This window comes from Lipophrys pholis, assembly GCF_963383615.2.
Source record: "Lipophrys pholis genome assembly, chromosome: 5".
NCBI lineage: Eukaryota > Metazoa > Chordata > Actinopteri > Blenniiformes > Blenniidae > Lipophrys > Lipophrys pholis.
Window position 1 is genome coordinate 29666050 of NC_137628.1, and position 22689 is coordinate 29688738.

A 22689-nucleotide genomic window follows, 5' to 3' on the forward strand; every position below is an offset into this window, starting at 1 on the left:
ATGAAAAATACAGTGGAGAAGCACACCACACACACACACACACACACACACACACACACACACACACACACACACACACACACACACACACACACACACACACACACACACACACACACACACACACACACGTTGATATTGCTGTTGGATTTCCTCCTGTAGTTACTAAAATCAGCCACCAGGTGTCGCTTCTATTCAGTAAGATGAACTTGTGCTGTGATGATTGAAAACAGGTTTGCTTCTTTTCATGGTATTAAATAGATAGATTGACATTAACAGGATTATATCCATTGACCTTTTTAGACCGCGGGAGGAAACCCACACACACTGACGAGAGACCATGAAAACGTCACGCAGTACGACTGGGCCAGAAATTGAACCCATGACTTTCTCACTGTGAGGTGTGAGTGCTAACCACTGCTCCACTGTGCTGCCTTGTCAAAACAACAAAACCACAAAAACAAACAAGAAACAAGAACTGTTTTTGCATTTCTATTTTCTGTAAGATATTTTTTCATACATCTGAGATATCTAACTTAAAGTGCTCTGGAGCAAGACCTGCAGCAACCAGTAGAAAAGCAGTCCAATCATTTTTATAAGTAGTATAAAGTAACCCCAGTTTTGAGGTCCCTTGGTTGTTGTGAACACTCACGCTAGAAATTATATTTCCATTTCTGCACTGATTCAGTCAATAAGAAGCGTTCACCAGAGCTACGCAGGGCCGACAGCGGTAAACAGTTACTGCAGCTCTTTCTGAACAGCCGCCGACATTTCACTCCGATTGAATGAAAGAAAATAAAGAAAGGCCCAGTTTGGTTTGTAGATCAGGTACTTTACGGCTTCAACAGTGATTAATGATATAAGAATAATCATTTTAAACTGAATGAAATGAACAGACTACAATTCAACGAAGGATTGCAGTATAACACATACGCAAAGTACATGCATTCTCTCTATTTACTATTTCATTGAGGTATGATGGTGTTGATTGTACTTTGTGAGTACATACAGTAGGAACCCTCCTCAGTCGGGTCTGTTTCCAGTTTCCATCCGTCAGTATTATTGTTACCAGCCCAAGTCTGCAGAGTTTAGTCTGTGCATGTTTGTGACTGTCGTTTTTATATTGACCTCCAGGTTCTGCCCCTCCCCCTGCTCTGTTCCCACACTGACGGATCCTCCGCCTGCTTCCTGCCTCCTCCTCCACCATGTAAATGACTCAAAACAATATTGTTCCAATAAAACTATTGTATTTCTCTCCACAGTTCTTAAATAACATCCCTGACGTTAGGATGTTTCATCAAATGGTATCAAACGTAGGTGACAGGTGTCAAATTCATGTTCCTGGGCCATAATGATCCCTGTTTGATTATATTTGCAGTGAATCAGTGAAAAGAAAAAATGTAATAATGTCCTATGAATGGCTGCAATTCAAATCTTACCTTTAGTTCTCAGTGTGAAGAAGTACAATCCTAACAACTTTAGATTTAATTCACCTTTTTACAAAACATATTGCGAACAACCTGAATTCCATAGTTGAGACGTCAGAAATAGTTTTTAGTTTGGGAGGCAAAGACATCTTTGTAACTTTAACAAGTTTTTCTACAGACACAGAACAGACTGATGTTTTTATTATCACTTCATTCTCTTTAACCTCAAGTACTCAAACTATTAAATATGCCACTCATCTGTATGTAGAAGAAACAATAAAAACCCAAACTACCCAACCTTCCCTCGGCAGGAGAAGGAAGCGAATCCTCTGAGAAACATTAATACAGGTGAGGGGACATTCTGGGTAAATTTCTCATTTCTTCACATTTTAATAGAATATTACTAATTACTGAACATGTGATTGAATAGCTTGGTGTGACCCGACAGTTTCTTTAGAAATAATACTACAGTTGGTGGCATTATTGCTTTAAATCTCCCCTCTGGAGGAAGAGCGGACGATGGTGGAGGTTTGAACAGAACGACCAGGTGAGGAACATCAGAAGGACGTGAGACGGTCTGAGACAGACGATCGACGTGGAATAGGAAAGAAATATCGGAAGAAAAATACTGCTACTACTACTACTAATGCTGTACTAATAATAATAATAATAATAATAATATTGGGTCTAATGTGTTTGCTGAGTTGACAGGTGGCACCGCGCCAGACGTATCAGAGCCACTCTCATCAGTCCTCACACACACACACACACACACACACACACACACACACACACACACACACACACACACACACACACACACACACACACACACACACACACACACACACACACACACACAACCCAATGTGTTTTTTTTCTGCAATATGTCTACTCAGGAAACAAAAGGAATCTATAGTTTATCTATGAGGCCATGAAGTATTCATAAGTGATGTACTCTCATTATGAATATATTATAGATATCTAAAATATTAAAATATAGAAGGAGGGAGGGAACCCAGTGCAATTAGGGATCAGACTTCATCTCATATAAAAAATTTATTTTCTTCTCATTTTAACACAAAAACTTTTACGTTATTTTATTTCACCGACATCAAATAATAAATTACATAATGTGTTTCTACCAGGTGGAAATGTTACTTTTAAAATCTGATATGCTGTCTATGTCCTATATTTTATATACTAAGACAATGAACATTTCTCATTTCTCACATTGTACCAAGACTTTCATCACCGTTACGTCCAGTCTATTCATAGTCAGAAACAAAACCAAAACACTTCAGTACAAATGAAGAGTTTACATGGCGACACATACAGTACTCGGCCTAGCAGAGGCCACTGAATCACTGGGAGAAGTATTTTCTATTTTGTTGATATTTTTAGGAGAGATCAGATGTACAGCCACGTCGCCTCCTGTCAGTCAGAGAGCGGCCGTTAGACGAGGTGTGATCACAGAAACCTGAAACATGAGTGAAGGATTACTGAGGAGGGCGGAGATCATCACATGGAGACACAACCTGACTCTCTGTGGTCTGCAGGGTAGTTTTACGCCCCTTTGTGGAAAGACTGTGGTTGTTTTGTTTCTGGCTTCACGCGTCGCCTTTGTGGTTGTTGTGCATTTGTTTGGCAAATGTTTTTTTTTTGGGAGCAGCTATTTGGTGCTTTGTGGTCATTTCAGGCTGATTTGTGTCTTTAAGGAATTTTTTATTTCTGTTTTGTTGTGACAGTTCAGTCATTTCGAGTTGGTTTGTATCTATTTTATGTTTATTTGCAGTTGTTTCATGTCTCTTTGCCTCCATTTAGCCTCTAACCTTCACTCCCGACTCTCTCTACTCTTGGATATGTTTAATTTTTTTGTGTTTTAGGGTAACTTATTACTAACTTATTGTTATGTATCTGTGAGGCTATTTTTTCTATCTTTCTGGTTGTTTGTAGGTTTTGTTTCACATTTTGCGTTTGTTGCTAATTTGTGTTGCTCAGTGGTCACATTTTCTCCCCATCGTGGATCTTCACTCATTTTTAAGTCATTTTCTGCTTCTTTTTTGACACTCCAGTATGTTTGTGGCTTCTTTTGTATCATGATCTTCCATCTGTTTGTACTGATTTTGTGTTTGTTTGTACAATGTTGTTGTCATGGCCCCGTAGGAGTATTATTACATTAATTTGTGGTCATTTTGTGTTTTGTCGTCATGTTTTTTGTGGGTTATTTTGTTGTAGTTTGGGGCTGATTCCTGTATCTTTCAGGGAAGTACACTTGTTTTTATGGCCATTTTATTTCTTGTGGCATTTTTATTTTTGCCCATTTTGCTGTTCTTTTTTTAGCCACATTGGGTTTTTCTTTTTATTCTTGTGGTCTGTTTTTAAATCTTTTTAGTAAATATGCTTTTCTTTATCACTATGTTTAGGGTGTTTCATGTCATTTTGTTGTTTCTGTGGCTGTATTAAGTCCTTATCATTGTGTGTCTGTGTACCATTTATTTCTTTATGTATATATGTTGCGTTGGGTCTTTATATTTTGTGTGCGTGTGCGCTTCATGTTGATTTAAAATCATCTTGTGTCTTCAGCCACTTTGTGTCTTAGTACTTATCCTGTGCTTAGCTCTTTGTGGTTTTATGCAGCTGTTTCTGTTATGTTGTTGTCCAGAAGCTCTTTTTAGCCAAGTTATGTAACTTTGTTGAATTTTGTATCGTCTAAGCAATTTTCAGTCTCTTTGGGAGTCATTTTTATGTCACTTCATGTGTTTTTATTTTTCTTGGAGGGGTTTATTGGTTTAAAATGTCTCTGTGATTGTTTTGTGCTGCCTTTCTTTAACATTTTCTGTTTGTTTGTGGAACTTTTTAGTTGCTTTTGAAGTGGTTTTGTGTGACTCTGGGTTGATTCCCTTTAAAGAGGCATTTTGTGTCACTTAAAGCTGATTTCTGTCACATTCAAGCAGATTATTATCTCTTTTAGTTTAAGTTTAGAATCTTGCTTCATACCCTTCTTATGAGACAAATAGGCTGAGGTTACTGGAGGTCCAAGTTGTACTAATTGACACCTCAGTTGTTCTCAATAGAAATAAATAGCCTCTGCTGGTTGTGACTTATAAACACTTTCCATATTAAATTCTGTTCAATAGACACAAGACTAAGTGAAGTGTGTGAGTCAAATGTCATTTCAGGAATCCTTCAACTCAAAGGAAGAAAAAACATATAGACTGTAAAATGGGAGAAGACTGCTAACCTTCCTGGCTGTGTGCTGCTTCATTCAGGGGAGCAAAGAGGGCGACAATCATTCACAGCAGCAACAAAAGCAGGTAGAAAATGTAATTATTCACATCTGAGCAGCTCCTCACTGGACACCAACAGCAAAGTTAAACAAAGACAAGCACGCACAGACAGGAAGTTATTGTCTGTATTCAAATTAAACACGATTAAAGATTTGTCCATTCATAAGCGTCTGTCAAATCCACTTTTCTGCATCTGATTCATAGTTAGATTGTCTCAGCGTGTTCTGTTGTGTTGTTCACTTTGGTTCATGTCAACATCTTCTTAATAGATGATTTCTATATATTTTGCAACATTTCGTTCATATTTACATTTGAATGACAATAAAAGATCTATCTATCTATCATCTAATAATTATACTAATTCTACTGCTTTTACAACTGTGTTTTCTGTCTTGTTTTTTTCTTTTTACTCTTTTAAGCACCCTGTGATGTCGTTTGATTTTCAAGTGTGCTAATTAAAGGCATCATTACTGTATTATTATTATTATTATTATTATTACGTGGAGTATAAGGTTGTTTGCAGTAAGTAATAATTTCTCATACTGTTGCTGGATATACTTCATCAAGGTTCTTTTCCGGGGTGATACCAGGATTTTCTGAGTTTCATTCTCACCATGTTTATTATTAATGAGAAAATATGTTTATGACTTTTTAAAGATTTGCTGAGCTCGCTCCCTAAAAAGCCACGACGGGCAGGAAACGTTTTACTTTCTTATTTTCCCGGTTGAAAGACGCCAGCGGAAGTTGCGCTTTCTGTGCAGTGTTTGCGCTTTACGCTCTGCCTGCGCACGCACGCACACGCGCGCGCGCACACACACACACACACACACACACACACACACACACACACACACACACACACACACACACACACACACACACACACACACACACACACACCGCCACAACAGCTGGGGGAGGATTTCCGACCCAGTCACGGCGACGATGGTGGCAGCGACAGGAGTGGAGAGAGTACTATCGCCTGGATAACACCGAAGAAACTCCCGCTGGATGGGTTTTTGTTGCGGCCCCAACTCCAGCGACTATATCGGGGGGGAAAGGGTGGCAACCAGCGACGGACGGAAGAGGACGCACCACAGCCAGAGCAGAGCGCACAGTGTTGTGTTTGTTGGACACATGCATGCCAGAGAAAACTAGTGCTGCTCCCCCGGTTGAACGGATCGGTTGGATCAGGAGACACCGCTGCCGGTGGGACGATTCTCAATAATCCCTCCGAGGAGATCCGAGGGGTTTCCTGCGTTGCTGTGGGGATTTTCTCCTGCTTTTGCTCTGAGGGAATGCGAGGGGAGGAAATCCAGCCTCAGCTCCAAATAACCAGAGACTCCTAACTGGGTCTCCTCTCCAAACGCAGGAAATACGGCCTGGGAAAGAGAAAAAAAAAGTTTGGGAGCTTTTGGAAACCAGAGGCTGACTTTACACGCGTTTTCCGACTTAGTATTTTCTTACATGGCGCGTTCCAGCTGCTCCACATAGAAAGAGGTTCAAGAAAGAAAAAGCATTTGAATGTTACACGCCGCTGGTGTTGTTATTTGCGAAGAGTTTTGATCATCCCCAGCTATTTATAGAGCAGCCTGTTCCGACCGAGGCTGTTCCTCATAGCTGTATGTTTTGCCAACTGCGCGCAACAAGTTGCAGACACTCCCAGCACAGCAGACCTCCACTAATGTGGCTCCAGCGGAGGGTATTTTCTGCCATTCTTTTTTTTCTGATCATGCGTCTTTGAATAGCACCTACCCCCTCCCCTCCCCGAGCCCCTCTTTGGAGAGCAGAGGGGGAATAAACGGTGGAGATCCGGAGAGGGAGTTCAGGAAAGGACGGGGCTGGATCCGTGGGAATAGGCCTGCCTGTCAGGCCTCTCATGGTCTGGGTCCTGGAATGGACAGGGATCCGAAATAACTCACTGTTTGGAATATTTGCGCGCCGGGAATACAGATGGAAGGAGAATGTATGGAGATAGAAAATGCAAACTCCTCAGCACACTGAGCCATGCATGAGTGGATGTTGTGGAAGGTAAAGCTGCCTTAATTAAAACTACCTTATTTTGTACTTAATTGACTTAATCAGTCTCCCCCTGCTACCTTTAATTTGAGAACACTTTGTTGAATTATGCTTTATAATGAGGGAATTCATTACTTCCACACGGTTTAAAGTGAGCCGCAGAGAATATTTAGTGGGCGTTTTGGAGAGACGACAGGCAGCGTAAACGCTCCATTTGTCGCGCTTGTTGTGGAGATAAGAGAAGGGCCAGTGTGCAACTTTTACTGTCGCTCGTTGTGCGCAACGGCAACTGTTGACAGCCTCACATTTGTACATTTTCGCGCAATGAAACGTTGGAGTTGAAGGCAAGAAAAGAAAAAAAAAGGTTTGGCATTTCTCCCCGACGGTATCTTAACTTTTCTAGTACGAGGCAGGATACGCAACATTGTCCAAGTGGAGGTAACTTCCAGTCATGTAACGTCAGGACGGACTTGGTGAAGGCGTAAAAAAACCAAAACCCTGTTGCATCACCGACCGGGTCTTTTCCGAGAAGGATGTTCAATTCAGGGGGCAGAAAGAGTGATGACAGTGTTTTTACCGCAGCTGGAGAGAAACCGGGCTCGTACCCAGAGCCTCTTTGGAGGAGCACACACGTAATGTGAGCACTGACGCAAACCCGGGCTCGGATAATGGACTGCTCGAGGAACTGGAACAGTGAGCGCGCGGGCCGCTGCGTGCGTAGGAAATACGTCTGTGCCGTGCTCACCATTCATGCAGTGTGATTATTCCAGCAAACACCTTTGCTCTCTCTCCCTCCAGCTTTCTCTCTCTCTCTCTCTCTCTCTCTCTCTGTCTGCCCGTGTGTCGCTCCACCACCGCCTCCCCCTCCTCTGCGTGCCACATGTGCACGCGCGGCGCCCACGCACCGTGTCTAATTGCTTGAGCGCCTTCAGAAGAGATCATTAATATTTAACACACACCCCCCCCCCCTCTCCCCCCGCGCGCGTCTCCGCGTCACTCCAAGTCAATATGGCCACTCTGCAACACCACCGGCAGCTTCTCATGCATGGCACGGAGGTGAGCTGCGACTCCAGCGGGGATGGCACCATGACCGTGCGGATTACCAACAGTGCGCCACACGTGCATCAACATGAGCCACGGAGGGCTGCCAACAGTGGAGGAGGAGGAGGAGGAGGAGGAAGCTGTGGGGCTGTGAATAAAGTGAACCCTAACCTCCACAAGTACAGTATCTCCTCCAGCTGCAGCTCAGCAGACTCCAGACCAGCTGTGACCTCCTCCCCCAGGGTGCACAGGAAAGCACCCCAGCTGTTCGAGCGCTCCGCCGCACAGTGCTGGGACCCCAAGTTCGACTCCTCCATCCTCGAGGAGGCGTGCCAGGAGAGGTGCTTCCCCCAGACGCAGCGGCGGTTTCGTTACGTGCTCTTCTACCTGGCGGTGGCCTCCGTGCTCTGGGGGATTTACTTCGGGGTCAACAGTGACCGCTGCAGCCCGCTGACCTTCATCGCCCCCACGGCTGCATTTTTGGTCTTTTTGGGGTTGCTCCTCTTCTTCACCTTCACTCAGCCATACACCTGGCTGTACAACCAGACCTCCCTGTTCCTGATCGCAGTCACCTTCGCCATCACATTAGCTCCACAGATTCAAACTGCCGGCTACACCGAGCTGGAGTGGACCGGTGGCAGGAACGCTTCGTTTCTCTCATTGGACAAAGTCGCACCACCCCCAGTCCCTTGCATCTCCCCCGTGGGAACGTTTTCCTTGTGCATGGAGGTCCTCCTGTTGCTGTACAGCGTGCTTCATGTCCGTCTCTACGCCTCTGTGATGCTGGGTTTCCTGTATTCCATATTATTCGAGGCGTTAGGATGGCTACCGTTGCTTCAAAGGAGTTATGACACGACAGGCCAGGCGTCGGGGGTCCTGGGGGTTCGATCGGACTGGGAAGGGGACACGCTCCGCTGGCTGGGTCCATCCAAAGCTCTGCTCCACCTGTGCGCCCATGTCATCGGCATCCACCTGTTCATCATGTCGGAGGTGCGTTCCCGCAGCACCTTCCTCAAAGTGGGCCAGGCTATCATGCACGGTAAAGACTTGGAGGTGGAGAAGGCTTTGAAGGAGCGCATGATCCACTCCGTCATGCCACGGCGGGTGGCAGACGAGCTGATGAAGCAAGGCGACGATGAGGGTGTTGGGGAAAACGCTGGAAAACGCTATTCCTCGGGCGCCTGCTCTGCCTCGGCCATTTCAGTTGGAGGAGGAAGTGGCGGGGCTTTACAGTCCCAAAGTGTGACGGGCTTGAAGAATAACCCTCACAACCACCACAAGCGTAAGAAGACCTCAATCCCCCGCGGGCAGATAATATTCAGGCCGTTCAACATGAAGCGCATGGAGCCTGTGAGCATCCTCTTCGCAGACATTGTCGGGTTCACTAAGATGTCAGCCAATAAGTCGGCGCCGGCCTTGGTGGGGCTGCTCAATGACCTCTTCGGACGTTTCGACCGGCTCTGTGAACTCACCTGCTGTGAGAAAATCAGCACTCTGGGGGACTGCTACTACTGTGTGGCCGGCTGCCCCGAGCCGCGGCCGGACCACGCCTACTGCTGCGTGGAGATGGGCCTCGGCATGATCCAGGCCATCGAGCAGTTCTGCCACGAGACGTGTGAGACCGTCAGCATGCGGGTCGGCGTCCACACGGGCACCGTCCTCTGTGGAATTCTGGGAATCAAGCGCTTCAAATTCGACGTGTGGTCGAACGACGTCAACCTGGCCAATTTGATGGAGCAGCTGGGCGTGGCGGGAAAAGTCCACCTGTCTGAAGCCACGGCTCGATTCTTGGACGAGCGCTACCAGCGGGAGGACGGACGGGTGGTGGAGCGCGCTGGACAGAGTGTGACGGAGAAGCTGAAGGGTGAGTGGCTGTTTGCTGTTCTTCTAATTCATGTTCCAGGGTTCTACTGCAATGAAAACGGTCCTGATATTTAAATAAACCACAAAGCTGTGATCACATGCTGAGTAGTCAGCCTGAATTAAAAGGATGAATTTACCAACAAAAGCTAAAAGGATGTCATAATAAGTGGCATTTCATATATATTCTATCATTTCATACACTGAAAAGACAACGGTCTCCTGTAGTAGGTCACCAGGCCAGTGTGGGTCCCAGCATGTCAAGGCAGCACTAAAACATGAGATCTGATCAGTTGGTCCAGTTGAACACAGGCAGGAGATCAAATTACAAAACCACCAGGAAGAGACGCTTATTGTTGGTTACATCAATGTGGTATTACCATTTAATAACTTGCAGTTTATTTATGTCTACTACCTGCAGAGTATTTTACCAGACAAACATTTATAATCTGTGACACAGGCAGCAGTGGGTGCAAATTACTTTAATTTATTGATGTTGTTCAAGGACATCCTCAACAGGAAAAAACAAAAAAAACAAAACTGTGACTATGGCACTCGTGATTTTGTGGGAATTGTATTATTTATGAATGTGTTATTTTGGAGCAGCACTCCACAGATTTATCTTGGATACCAGAGGCTTGTGTCATGGAGATTAGAGCCTTTAATCTCCAAATACAACAAACAGATTTGAAATGCTTGCTATGGACAAACGCTGGGAAAGAAAAAACAATAACATATATTAATTCTTTCTTACAGTTCAGTTGCTTCCTTATCTTGTATCCTGACCAGCGGCTGGTATAGAAGGCCAGGATGTCTGACGACTATTGTTTCTGATTCAAAGATCAGCCCACTGTTGATTCTAATGCAGTTTTCACCATGACAAATATTTATGTAAAATCCAGCTGTTCTTAGTTACTTTTAATGTGTTTTTTTTTTTTTTGAAGTGTTCATTCATCTGTGGTGTGGAGTTGATCTAGAAAGACTGACTGGCCTAGTTGTTGATATGTTTCCTGGATTTAACAGGTTTCTGTCATATTATCATCGGCGCAGGACAAACACACTCATGGCGGTTTAGTCGTCAGTTAAACTGAAATAGATGTTATTGGACTGAGGGAGGACTCTTAAGGTATGAATCTTTATTCCAACCTTACGTGGGAAGAAAAAACACACAGAACAGCATCCAACTGGAGATATTCTCACTTTCAGGCCGAAGCGTTCACCACTGCATCGTTATGTATTTAGCACATACACATATTAATCCAAATATTTGTTTGGATTTGAGTTATGTGCTTATATTTTTGATCGCGACCTAAAATCTGTGCTTCAGCTCCACATCCATGCAGCCGCAGGCAGGCTGAGGTTGTTTCCTGCCAGCGTGAGAAGTTCCTCAAGCGAAATACAGCAAAAAGTTCCGCCGCACCAAAATAGTACTTTGCAAATTCTCAAGGAGGTAACTCACTGGACCAAATCCAGATTCCACCTTTACTACCGAGACAAGCGCATAAGCGCTGCTACAACAATGGCTGGATTCTTGGTTCACTTCATTTCTTCATATCCCGGGGGCACTGATGGCGCTCGGAGACGACAAACAAGATCATGTTGTGATTCTTATGTACTGATGGGATCCTGATTCAGTGGCGGAGCAACGTCACAGAATCAAACTTACTGTTTGTGACCAAGTTAATGAGGCTCACGGTGTCATAACTAATAAACATATGAGGCTTCTTCAAACACACTTCCTGTCGAAGCTTTGAGTTCAGCAGTACAGCGATTTCTTTACAAACTAACTTAGCTCTGCATGGACTTAAAAGGCAAACACAGCAGGACATTTCATTTAGTGCAAGGAGGGCAACCGATCGCTCGGCCATTCATCAGGTGCAAATAAACATTCTGATGGTTTCAGCCTTTCATGTGCCAAGTTTCACTTGCTCTTCTCCACTGGTCACGATCATTTGGTCCTTGTGAGACTTCCCATACAGCTAAATAAGAAGATAGACCTGTCCTTTATTCTTAGCGTCTTTTACCCTTTACAGGACAAACATGTTTCATTATCTCTGAACGGGAATCCTCCTTTACATGACAGAGTCCTGCAGTCCTACGACTTTATTTGTTCTGAATATAAGATTCATATAGAAAAGTACCCAGATCATTTTCTAGTTAGTTTTAAAAGTAATGATGAGCTGGACCGAATGGTCAAAAAGTTTAGAAATATAATTGTGACAACATCTTCAATAGTCACTTGAGCTATATTTACTTGTAAATATGAACACACACACACACACACACACACACACACACACACACACACACACACACACACACACACACACACACACACACACACACACACACACACACACACACACACACACACACAGCAGCATCAATGGATCTCATCTCTCCAGCAGGGGATTCCTCGTCGGCCGTCTAATCTTCGGTCGCTGGTGAAAAGAGACGGTCTGTTCTATTGTCGGGCCTCGTGTCGGAGTGTAACGCTGCCGTCACTCTCTATTTGCAGGCCGGTGACAGAGTGAGGTATTGACATGCAGCTTTTGTTGGGGGAGAGAAAAGGAGTGACTGGCATCGTCGACTCCCGCCGCTGCTCAGACGAGAGAGAGAGAGAGAGAGAGAGAGAGAGAGAGAGAGAGAGAGAGAGAGAGAGAGAGAGACGAGAGAGAGAGAGAGAGAGAGAGAGAGAGAGAGAGAGAGAGAGAGAGAGAGAGAGAGAGAGAGAGAGAGAGAGAGAGAGAGAGAGAGAGAGAGAGAGAGAGAGAGAGAGAGAGAGAGAGAGAGAGAGAGAGAGAGAGAGAGAGAGAGAGAGAGAGAGAGAGAGAGAGAGAGAGAGTATGAATATGAATATGAATATGAAAGGCTGTGAAAGTGGTGATAATAATTGAGAAAGCAGTTTTTGCTTTTCCATCCATCCATCCATCCATCCATCCATCCATCTCTTTACCTCTCTATCCAACTTGGGGAAGTTTGGGGAAAAGCCTGTTAAACATCCAGTCAATGTTCATTTCACAGAAAAGAGCCAAAGGAAACACAGACATCCAACAAGCCTATTATTCCTTCAGTTGAGATCGTTAAAGTTTCATGACATAGTAGATTATAGAATTCTGCAATTTATGTATTAAGCTCATGAACAAACTTTACTGATCAATATACAGAGCAGATTTCCAAAAAAAGAAAGTAACTCTTGCTTAAAAGGAAGAGAGATTTTAATAAAACCCAGATTTAGAACCACGCTGATGGAACGCTGCATCTCTATAGAAGAATTTATAAAACAATGTAGACATGGAATAAAAACAAAACAAAAATCTAACTCACGTGCAAGGATTAAAAAAGTAAGAAAAGGCAAAGAAATAAAGTCATGAAGTATGGTTTTGTCTCGGTAGGAATATAAGTGAGAGGCTGTCAGGTGGATTTCATAAACGTGATGCGTCAGTGAGTTTGTTCTCCACAGAATCCGAGCTGACGACCGCCACCACGTTCTTCTGTATGGAGCAATTATGCTGTTATCTTGTACATTTAAAATTTCTCTCTTTTTTCTACTTGGTCCAGCGTTTTAACTCCAGGGTATCTCCTGTTCTAGTTCAGGCTGGTTGATAGACCATTGATGGTCAAGCCAGCGTCTTGGTCACTTGCCGGTTTTTAAGTTTTCTTATTTGTTCGCATCATTTACAACCGCTGACAGGATGTAAGCTCAACTCGTCTGTGTTACTTGTTCCACTGTGGATTAACTTCGACGCTCTCTGACACTGCATGCGCTGACTTTCACAGTGAAATGCAAATCTTAAATCATTTCTAGTGTTTCCTATTCACATGCATTTAATTGATTTTGTGACTGTCAGTTGGTGAACTGAGGAGCTGTTTTTGTCATCATTAGTGATTCTTTTGCATTTAAAAGCAGTGATTCATACTTTACAGTTATCTGAGGTCAAATTTTTACACACACACACACACACACACACACACACACACACACACACACACACACACACACACACACACACACACACACCTTTCCTGCCAGAGCAGCGATTCTTTGCGTTTCATGTGTGTTTTGTGCCGGTTGCTCCCAGCCCTTCTGCATGAACACTCATGTCTCCTCTGTGCTCTTCAGTCCGGCCCTGCTCGTCTCTTTTAGCTCCTCGCACACCAACAGACTCATATTTCACTGCCGGTGGTGAAGACGGCAGTTTTTCTCGCCTGGATTCTTTTTTTACTTTATATCCTCCCTTTATACCTGCTGTGTGTGTGTGTGTGTGTGTGTGTGTGTGTGTGTGTGTGTGTGTGTGTGTGTGTGTGTGTGTGTGTGTGTGTGTGTGTGTGTGTGTGTGTGTGTGTGTGTGTGTGTGTGTGTTTCATGTCTGCGAGATTCCTTGCATGGTATCATGGCGTCGCGCCGGCACCTCTTCACTTTCAGTCTGTGTCATCGGAAGAAACTGTGCACGTCACTGCACACACGTGCACGTCACTGCACACACGTGCACGTCACTGCACACACGTGCACGTCACTGCACACGTGCACACATGGGAGGCGCATGCACATGTCTACTTTCCGCTGTGTGTCTTTATACATTTACACTCGTGTGTACAAACAAGCGGGTCCTCCCCCCGCAGTGGGAAGCCCTCGGCCTCAGGCTGGTTAGTCTGTGTTAAATCAAACATGTCAGCTAAATATGCCGTTGCAAATGGCAGATCTTTAACCATAACCAGGCCAGGCTGAGTGTGCCTTTGGGCTTAGCTATTCTCAACTTGCCACTGTGGTTTCTTAAGGTAAGAGTGAGTGATCTTTTTATTTTTCATTTTTCAAAACACTGTCTTACAAAATCATTTTACTTCATTGACTTCAAACGCACAAATTTGAACACCACCAATAATTGTCTTGATTTGAGGTTGAGCTCATTGAAATAGCCGGAATTTCATATTCCATGTTTGCTTCAACCAGAGAAGCAGCGTCAGACCTCTGACAGCCGATCCCGAGCTCCACTAATTCAGGGTCCAACAGAAATACAAAGTTTGCGGTGTCTCCTCTGCACCAATGGCAGTGCTGCGCTCAGATAGCCGGCGATTGGTGTTCCACGGGGCAACTTAAGACCCCATTGTTACCCCAGCAATTACCCACAATTCATCATGTGACAAAGGCTCATTAATGTCCTAAACGTTGCCAAATAATGGTCAATTTTTATAGAATTTCACATGAAATTCTCAACATTTATTTTCCAGTAATAGAGGACAAATGTCTGGTGATTCACCCGACTCTCCAGGGTGTTTCCTCCTGCCTCAGCCAATAGAAACGCAGGAAAGCGTGTGTGTGTGTGTGTGTGTGTGTGTGTGTGTGTGTGTGTGTGTGTGTTTTGATGATTGATGACCTTATAAGTTGGAAGTACAGTCATTCCAAAAGCAGCAGTGAACTCCAGCAAAGTTCAGATTCGATGCGTCTCAATGGATTCAGCTCGACTTCAGTCAACAAAAAGAAACTGAGGTCTATGCAGATTCCTCCGCTTACTTTGCATTACATCACTTCTTTGTATCTGCAGATGACAAAAGATTATACAGCCTTTCAATTCTGGGTATCACTCTTGATCCTTTTGAAAATCTGCAGAACAGTCTGGCTCAAAAACACATTATAATTTACTAGTCGTTGCCCAACGATGAACCGGGGACGGGTTCACAAACGTCAGATTTAGTTGGATTAAAGCAAATCCTAATGCAATTGCTGTTAGTGTGTGTGTGTCTGTGAGTCTGGCCTGGTTGCTGGAGTCGGAGCGACGCAGTTAAAAGCCAAACGAGCAGGCTGGGTCGACTTTTAGGAAAACAAGTTCAGTTTGAGTTTGAACACACACAGACTGAAGGAAGGAGGAGAAGCACCACCGCCTCACAGCAGATGTTCTGTGTTGGTATTGGTTTGTGCAGCGGAGGAATTCCTGCAGTGGTGCAGTGGTGCAGTGGTTCGCTCAAAGCAAGACGGTCCCCCCATGGAGGTGGGGCTCCGTGGCCTTGCTGTGTGGAGTTTGCATGTTCTGCCTGTGCATGTTTCTTTTGTATCTCTGATATCTCAGCTCGGCTCTCAGTGTGGTCGCAGGTTTGGCCACCGGCCTGGTGTCTGGACACTCCTGGCTCAAACTCTATGATCTAGAAGGGCCGGTGGCAGCCTGGACCGGGGGTGCCGCTGCCCTCCAGGCCTCCTGGGAAGCTGCTGCGACTTCACGCTGCCTTGCCTCACTGCCACGGTTTCCCGGGACACTTGAACTGAGCTCATTGTCAGTGCTATCACTACCACAGTCGTGTTTTAACTTGTCTGAAAGTCTCCTGTGACCAAGGCGTTTTCTCTGATTCTTGTCTGATGAGCAAAAATTCCTCACTGACATCAGTGATTGATACCATCCATTTAACCATTTAGGTCATTTGCATCTAGCAACTGTCTCCCTACAAAAGGTCAAACAAATCGCAAAAAGTCAAAAAGTGATCAACTTTATGGCCGGAGGTTTATGAAAATGGCCGCGCTTGTTTCAGTTGTATGTTCACTTGTCAGTGTTTCTGCTGCTATTTCGCTTTTGGCTCAGTTCTTATTGGAGAAAGTGTAAAGAGGAGGAGGCAGAGGAGGGCGGCAGTGTGTTTGCTCTCTTTCTGTGCCGCATAATAATAATTACCTCTCATCTCAAATCCCGGCTTCCAGCGTGAGCTGCTGTGCCGCGCCGGCTTGTTAAGCAAAGCGTGTGTGTTTGTATGTTTTATAATAGAGATAAGACAACCAGGAAGTAAAAACACAATGACTGATCCAAGTCCCTGTGCCGTAGACACACAGAGACACACGTGTAGTGTAAACACAGAGATTTATGACTGAGTGGCGATGGTAGACTGCAGATGCTGATCTAAAGCTTTTCGTGGTGTCTGCCTCTGTGCAGCGATCTCTGCCAGTGTGCATGTCGCTTCTGGGGGGGAGTGGGGGGGAAGTACCTTCACTCCAGCTTGACAAAAGAATGTAAATGGGAACGCACGACGTCCGCAAAGAGAAGAAGATAAGGAGCATAAGTCAGTCCTAATGCGGCGCGGTGGAGCAGCGGTTTGCTGTGTTGCTTCATGGTTTTGTGTTACGTGCTGCTGGACGATCGGGGCTTTTCTATGTGTTCAGTTTGCATGTTCTTCCTTTGCGTGCTTGCTTTCTCCGGGCAGGACAGAGTAAGACAGGACACATACGTCAATTTGTGATCATAATAAAAACATCTTTTTTATTTTTTTTTAATCGCTTCATTTCAATTAAACGTATTTTTAAAGATTGATTTTGAACATTGTTTGTTTACGAACATCATTGCAAAAAATGATGGACCAGATACAGACTCAAGCATAATTTCATCACATTAATTCAATAACATTTCTTGGATTCGTTTAATCTGAATTACAGCACTTATTTTTTTCTTGAAATGAAAACTTAGGAATTTTTAAAACTCCCGTTTATTAGAGGAAAAATGACATTTGACAGATGAGGAAGCTTTATTATTGCAGCTCCGTCTGACCTTCCATACTGACGGCAGCGCAGCAGTGGACCTACAAAATGTTCTCCTGCAATATTATATTAAGTACATCCTAATTCTATTATCAGTAATGCTCTCTGTGTCTTCCACACAGAGAAGGGGTGGTGCAGGTCTGACAGTAAATCTTAATTTAACAGTTACAGTCGGATGGTAATGAACAAACAGGAGGTCAGAAGTTCTGAAGCCAGAAGTGCTATTTCCCTGTAACAACACTGGATTACCTCATATTTCTTACCCTCTTTTTTTTTTACTTTTTATAATGGCCCATAATGTAATATTGGCCTTTTGTAATTAGATATTTGATCCATAATCATAATGACGTTTCACTATTAACGTAATAAGTTATTGCATGATTGAGGTAGCATAAAAAAAATCTTTCAGAATGTAATAACTGCAGCCAGTAATGAATAATACATAAGTAGGTCTTACTTTCTTGGAAATAAATGCTTTTATTTTGCAGGTTTTCTGCAGTTTTGGGATAATCTTTATATTTATTGGTCATTATTACATTACTGGTCGTTACACCTGTTTTTATTTTTATTTTATTTAGAAATATTTGCTGGTTTCTGACTCGTTATTTGTGCTTGTGATTATTGCTGAATCCACACTGACCAACGTCGTCGTACAACAACTACTTTAGATGTGTAGACACATGTGCATACCTCCATCTGACCCCCACCTGACCCCACCTCCTCCACCCGCTTCACAAAAAGGTTCAAGATGTCTTTAAAAAGCTTAAAAAATATATATAGATTGCTGGTCTTTCACTTTTGTACATTTCAGAATCTACTTTCTTTTACTTTCGGTTGAGTAAAGTGTCTCTCTGCGTCTGTATTTCTACTTGAGTAAAGAATGCGAGTACTCGTGCCACATCAGATCCTCGGTGATATTTACTCAGCCTCTCTCCCACACAGTTGTCTAATCCCGTTTCTTTTATTCACACATCCCACATGTTTCACCAGAGGTTTGTCATTCTATTGCCCAAGAATGTGCTGAGTCAAAAGTGTGTGTGTGTGTGTGTGTGTCTGTGTGTGTTTCTGTGTGTGTGTTTAGTGTTGATAAGCGTGCCCGGCCCTGTCCCAGCCTGATCGCACACACACACACACACACACACACACACACACACACACACACACACACACACACACACACACACACACACACACACACACACACACACACACACACACACACACACTTTTGACATGTCTCTCTGGGCAGTCCTCTCTCTGAGTAGTACACCTGGCTATTTTTGGTCGTGGTTAATTTCGGTGATTATAATTGAATCATATGAGTCACCAGCTCGCATTATGCCAGCGACCGGTTTCTCCAGTATATCCTGTGTCTGCGTGTAAAAACTGAAGGTCACGCTCATATATGTTTATTCAGTTGTCGATCTTTGTGTTTGTGTAAAATATGATCAGGAAACAGGACCACAGGAGTTCATCGGAGTGTTGTAGCTCTGGAGATGGAATCCATGTCAGTCTCGTCTGTTTGGTTTATTTTTCAAATGGAACCGTGTGGCAGCCCGGCGTCATGATTGCTTTGAAACAAAGTAGAGCTGAACTGAAAGCAGTAGCAGTTGGACATACTGATGAAGATCTGCTGCCAGAATGTGGTGCAGACACTGTGCTGGGGATGAATCCTAACTGGTCTGCATGTTCTCCCTGTGCCTGTGGTGGTGTGTGTCAGCCCTGTCCAAATCTGTTTTTCATCCTGTATGGACTCCATTCCCCACAAAGGTAACCTGGGTTAAGTAGATCGAAGATCTGTGCTTCGTTCAGACGTTAATATTTTGTGCAATTCTGCTCAATTTCAATCTTCTAATAAAAAGCTGAATGCTGCATACCTTTAGGAAGTTCATTTTTCCCACTCTACATCAGTCAACTTCTTGAATTTTGCTGCAAGTTTTTTTTCTTTGACCAAACCAAACACGGCGAGTGTGGACGCACGGCCAATATTTCAACACGGATACTGATAAAGCAGGATTGCATAAACTCTAACACCATGTGGAAATTCACTATGAGACCCACGTTTTGTTGGCAGAATCCTTTTAATTCCGAACCGCACAATTTGGACGAGATAAAGAGTTTGGCGATATCATTCACTGTCGGTTGTGACTCGAGGTCAAGCCTCGGGACATTTAGATCATTTGGAAAGCAGCAGTTCAGACAATGAGTATTTATTTTTACTTTTGCAATGCTATTCTTCTGGAGAGGTGCCGTCGCACGGTCACACCGTTTACCTGGAGTGTCAGAATAATTCACTTCCTGGGGACAAAGGCCCGTCGCAGTGTTACTGATTGACCAGCTGCTGCCGCGTCAGGGACCGTCTGGATGGCAGAGCTCAACTTCTGAATCCCAGTGTGTGATTGGGTGGTTGATCAAATATATATATATATATATATATATATATATATATATATATATATATATATATATATATATACACATATGTGTGTGACTTCAGGTTGCCGCTGTGGTAAACGGCTGGTCTGAATAATAGATATATTCGTGTCATCAAGCCTGCTAAAAGATCCATGAGCTTCCTTCGCACACATTCATGTCGCCGAGCTGCTCAGAGGAGCGAGAGCGAAACCGAGTTTATTGTCTGTGTGAGGATGAAGATGAGATTTAGGCAATCACAAACCTCATGTGTTTATGTGTTTAGGCTTCGACAAAATCAATCAAGACTGTGCTCAATATAAAGTAACGGCTTGGAAGAAGATGTCAATTTTATTTTTGTAATTTGACCGCACAATCTATTCCGAATGTCTTGAAATCACGACACCAACATGTGCAATATTCTTAAGACTGAGAAAACTGCAAAAAAAGTATGTTTCCCTGCACTGTTCATTCATGCTCTGCAAATTCAACATCACCTAAAAGAAAAGTGCTGCTTATCGTGACGAATTCACAAAATTCTGCTTTGAAGATATGAAAACATTTTGATGACTTGACAGACTTAATTACTGCACGTCTGCTTTCCACAGTGGCAGAAGCAGAAAAATCAAGGAGGAAGGGTTGAAGGAATTAGATTATGGAATGGATGAATTGATGCGTAAAACCACATCCAACCAATGTGAGAAAATCCATCCTTTGTGGTGTTAATCCAGCGTTTCTCCAGGAAGGCAGGGACAAGGTCAATCCATCACATTGGAAACTCTCATCATTCACACCTACAAGCTCATTTAAAGTCACTAGATGGCCACAAGCTTTGTTTTTTGTTGTTGTTTTTTGTGAGAGGAAACAGGAGTACAGAGAGAGAACACACACCATCACAGAGAACATGCAAACCCCATCTTCTCTCTATTAGTCACCACAGCAGACTGGGTGGCCGAAAATCCAACATGTAGAAGAAGTAGAGTTTCTGGTCATGTGACCCTTTCCTGAGGATTTCCCACAGTCGGTCTCCGGGCGTTGAAGTGTGTGTGCGTGCGTGCGCACTAAATGAATGCATGATTGATGAAGGCATGCTGGACTCGTTGCCTGCAGCGTAATGATTCACTGAAGCGAGACGTCAGAATTCACACCGAGATGTTTCACCAAGAAAAGGAACGTATTCGCTTAAATGTGGCTGAAGTTACGCTTCACTCCTGTAAACGGTGAACGCATGAACGTGTCAGAATGAATATGTGCCGACGATAAAAGTGTCGTGATCCTCGTCATCAGACACCGGGTCACTTCCTGTCCTCTGCCATCGAGCAGCAGCCTTCTTGAGAGAAACGCAGGAGTTGGTGGAGTGAAACACTCAAATGTCTTTTTAACAGCTGTGTGTGTGTGTGTGTGTGTGTGTGTGTGTGTGTGTGTGTGTGTGTGTGTGTGTGTGTGTGTGTGTGTGTGTGTGTGTGTGTGTGTGTTTATCGGAGTGACGCAGTGGCAGTCGGAGTGCGTCACTGCCCCTGTCAGCCCCCCGGTACTTCGTGCCTCAGAGAGACGCTCCCTGGCTGGACCCCACCGAGGGAAGAGCCTCCATAAACATGCGAGGAATGACTGAACAGCGAAACGAGGATTTGTTAACATATTTCACCAACTAGTTTTCACACGTGTGACATGATTTTTCAGCAGAGCCATTTTTTTTGTATTCAAGGTGGAGATTCGAATCATGTCGCGCAGAACATCAGTGGTCGTCCTCTTGATGGATCAGCTTTCTGCTTCTTCGTTCTGCTCCATCTGGTTCTCACGTCTCATAAAGTTTCACCAATTGTCGTTGATATGTTGACTTGAGGCGACACTTTCTGTTTGGAACTCTTCTCTACGATATTTACTCTGCTGGAATGTGTCAAGAATGTCTTCTTTCATCGCCGTGTTGGAATAATGGAGTTTGATTCCAGGCTTTTTTGCAGGTTCTCTCTGCGGTTGCTTCCAGGAACATCGGCTTCCTGTCACAACTCAGAAACGTGTACATGAGGCTGAGCGAGATGACCTTAAGTTGCTCGTAGGTTAAAGTGTGGATTTGGGTGATTGTTTCCCAGGTAGTGGTCGGCCTCTCCAGCGTGTTCGCTGCACATATCAAGAGTATGTCTGGAGCTGCCATGAAAACACCTCGATGTTTCTTCAGGATGAAACATCAATGAAAAATCACACACTTTCACATTTATCATCACCAATTAGCCTGAAATGCGTTTAGACTATTAGACTGACTTTACAAAGGGATAAGTGAGGAAGAAGACGGAGGAGCGCGTCTGGGACTCCGTGGGCTAAACTGATGGCACAGAAGAGGGAAGGGAGGAGGGATGGATGGATGGGAGGGTATTTGAAGGAGGACCGTGTGGGAGCCTCATCCCTCGGTTCCATCAGCGTGTCCAAATATGGAGGCTTCTGCTATTGTCGAGTCGAGTTCTCAAGACCCGCCAGGGAGAAAACTGGAGGGTAGAGGAGGAGGGGTGTGCGGGGGGGAAAGAGAGAGATTGAGCGGTGGGAGAAAGTTTAAGTGAAAGACAGATGGTTGTAAAACGGGAAGAGAAGAGACAGAGCGGCGGTGAAGATGGGCACAGCTCGACGAGGCCAAAGGAAAGAAGATTTGAGCACAAAGTTGAGCAGAGTGTCGGAAAGGAAAGACTGCGGACAAGAAAAACAAGGCGAAGTCTATCTTTAGTGCCGGAGTTGTTTGTTTTCTGACCGTTTCAAGTGGCGAGATGAAAGTGAAGAATGAGGGAGCAAAGTCAAATGAATCCTAAAGGGTGTAAAGGTCGCGGGCTCCCGCCGCCGCCTGCATTAAGCTTCCATCCTAAAGCTCCTTTAATGTCCCGAGTGGCCGACGCTGCTCTTCTTTCACATTCACACACATGTCCTGCCTTCCTGTGTGTGGGAGCCGGCGACCCCGCGGGTCACCGGGGATGGTTTTGATCATGTGGTCAGAAACTACCATGAGGTCAAAGGTCATTTGTCAGGAAGAGTCTGGGCTCATGAGGCGATCCTCTGGGGGCCGTTTGAAATGTTTGGTCAAAAGACACCGATAGACGGGCCTGGGTCTGCTTGTGTGGGCACATATATTCGTGTGTGTGTGTGTGTG

The 22689-nt window shown here is 44.3% G+C and overlaps 1 protein-coding gene across 2 annotated transcripts in view; it reads left to right on the forward strand.

Moving 5' to 3' along the window:
- Window positions 1-7744: 7744 nt before the first annotated feature.
- Window positions 7745-22689, forward strand: part of LOC308110079 (adenylate cyclase 9) — a gene marked incomplete at its 5' end in the record, with an annotated part of 34367 nt that continues 19422 nt past the window's right edge. For both annotated transcript variants that reach the window (XM_080464140.1, XM_080464141.1), the window contains one exon: window positions 7745-9641. In XM_080464140.1, the coding sequence (XP_080320266.1) occupies window positions 7745-9641 (1897 nt within the window). The remainder of the gene's footprint in view (window positions 9642-22689) is intronic.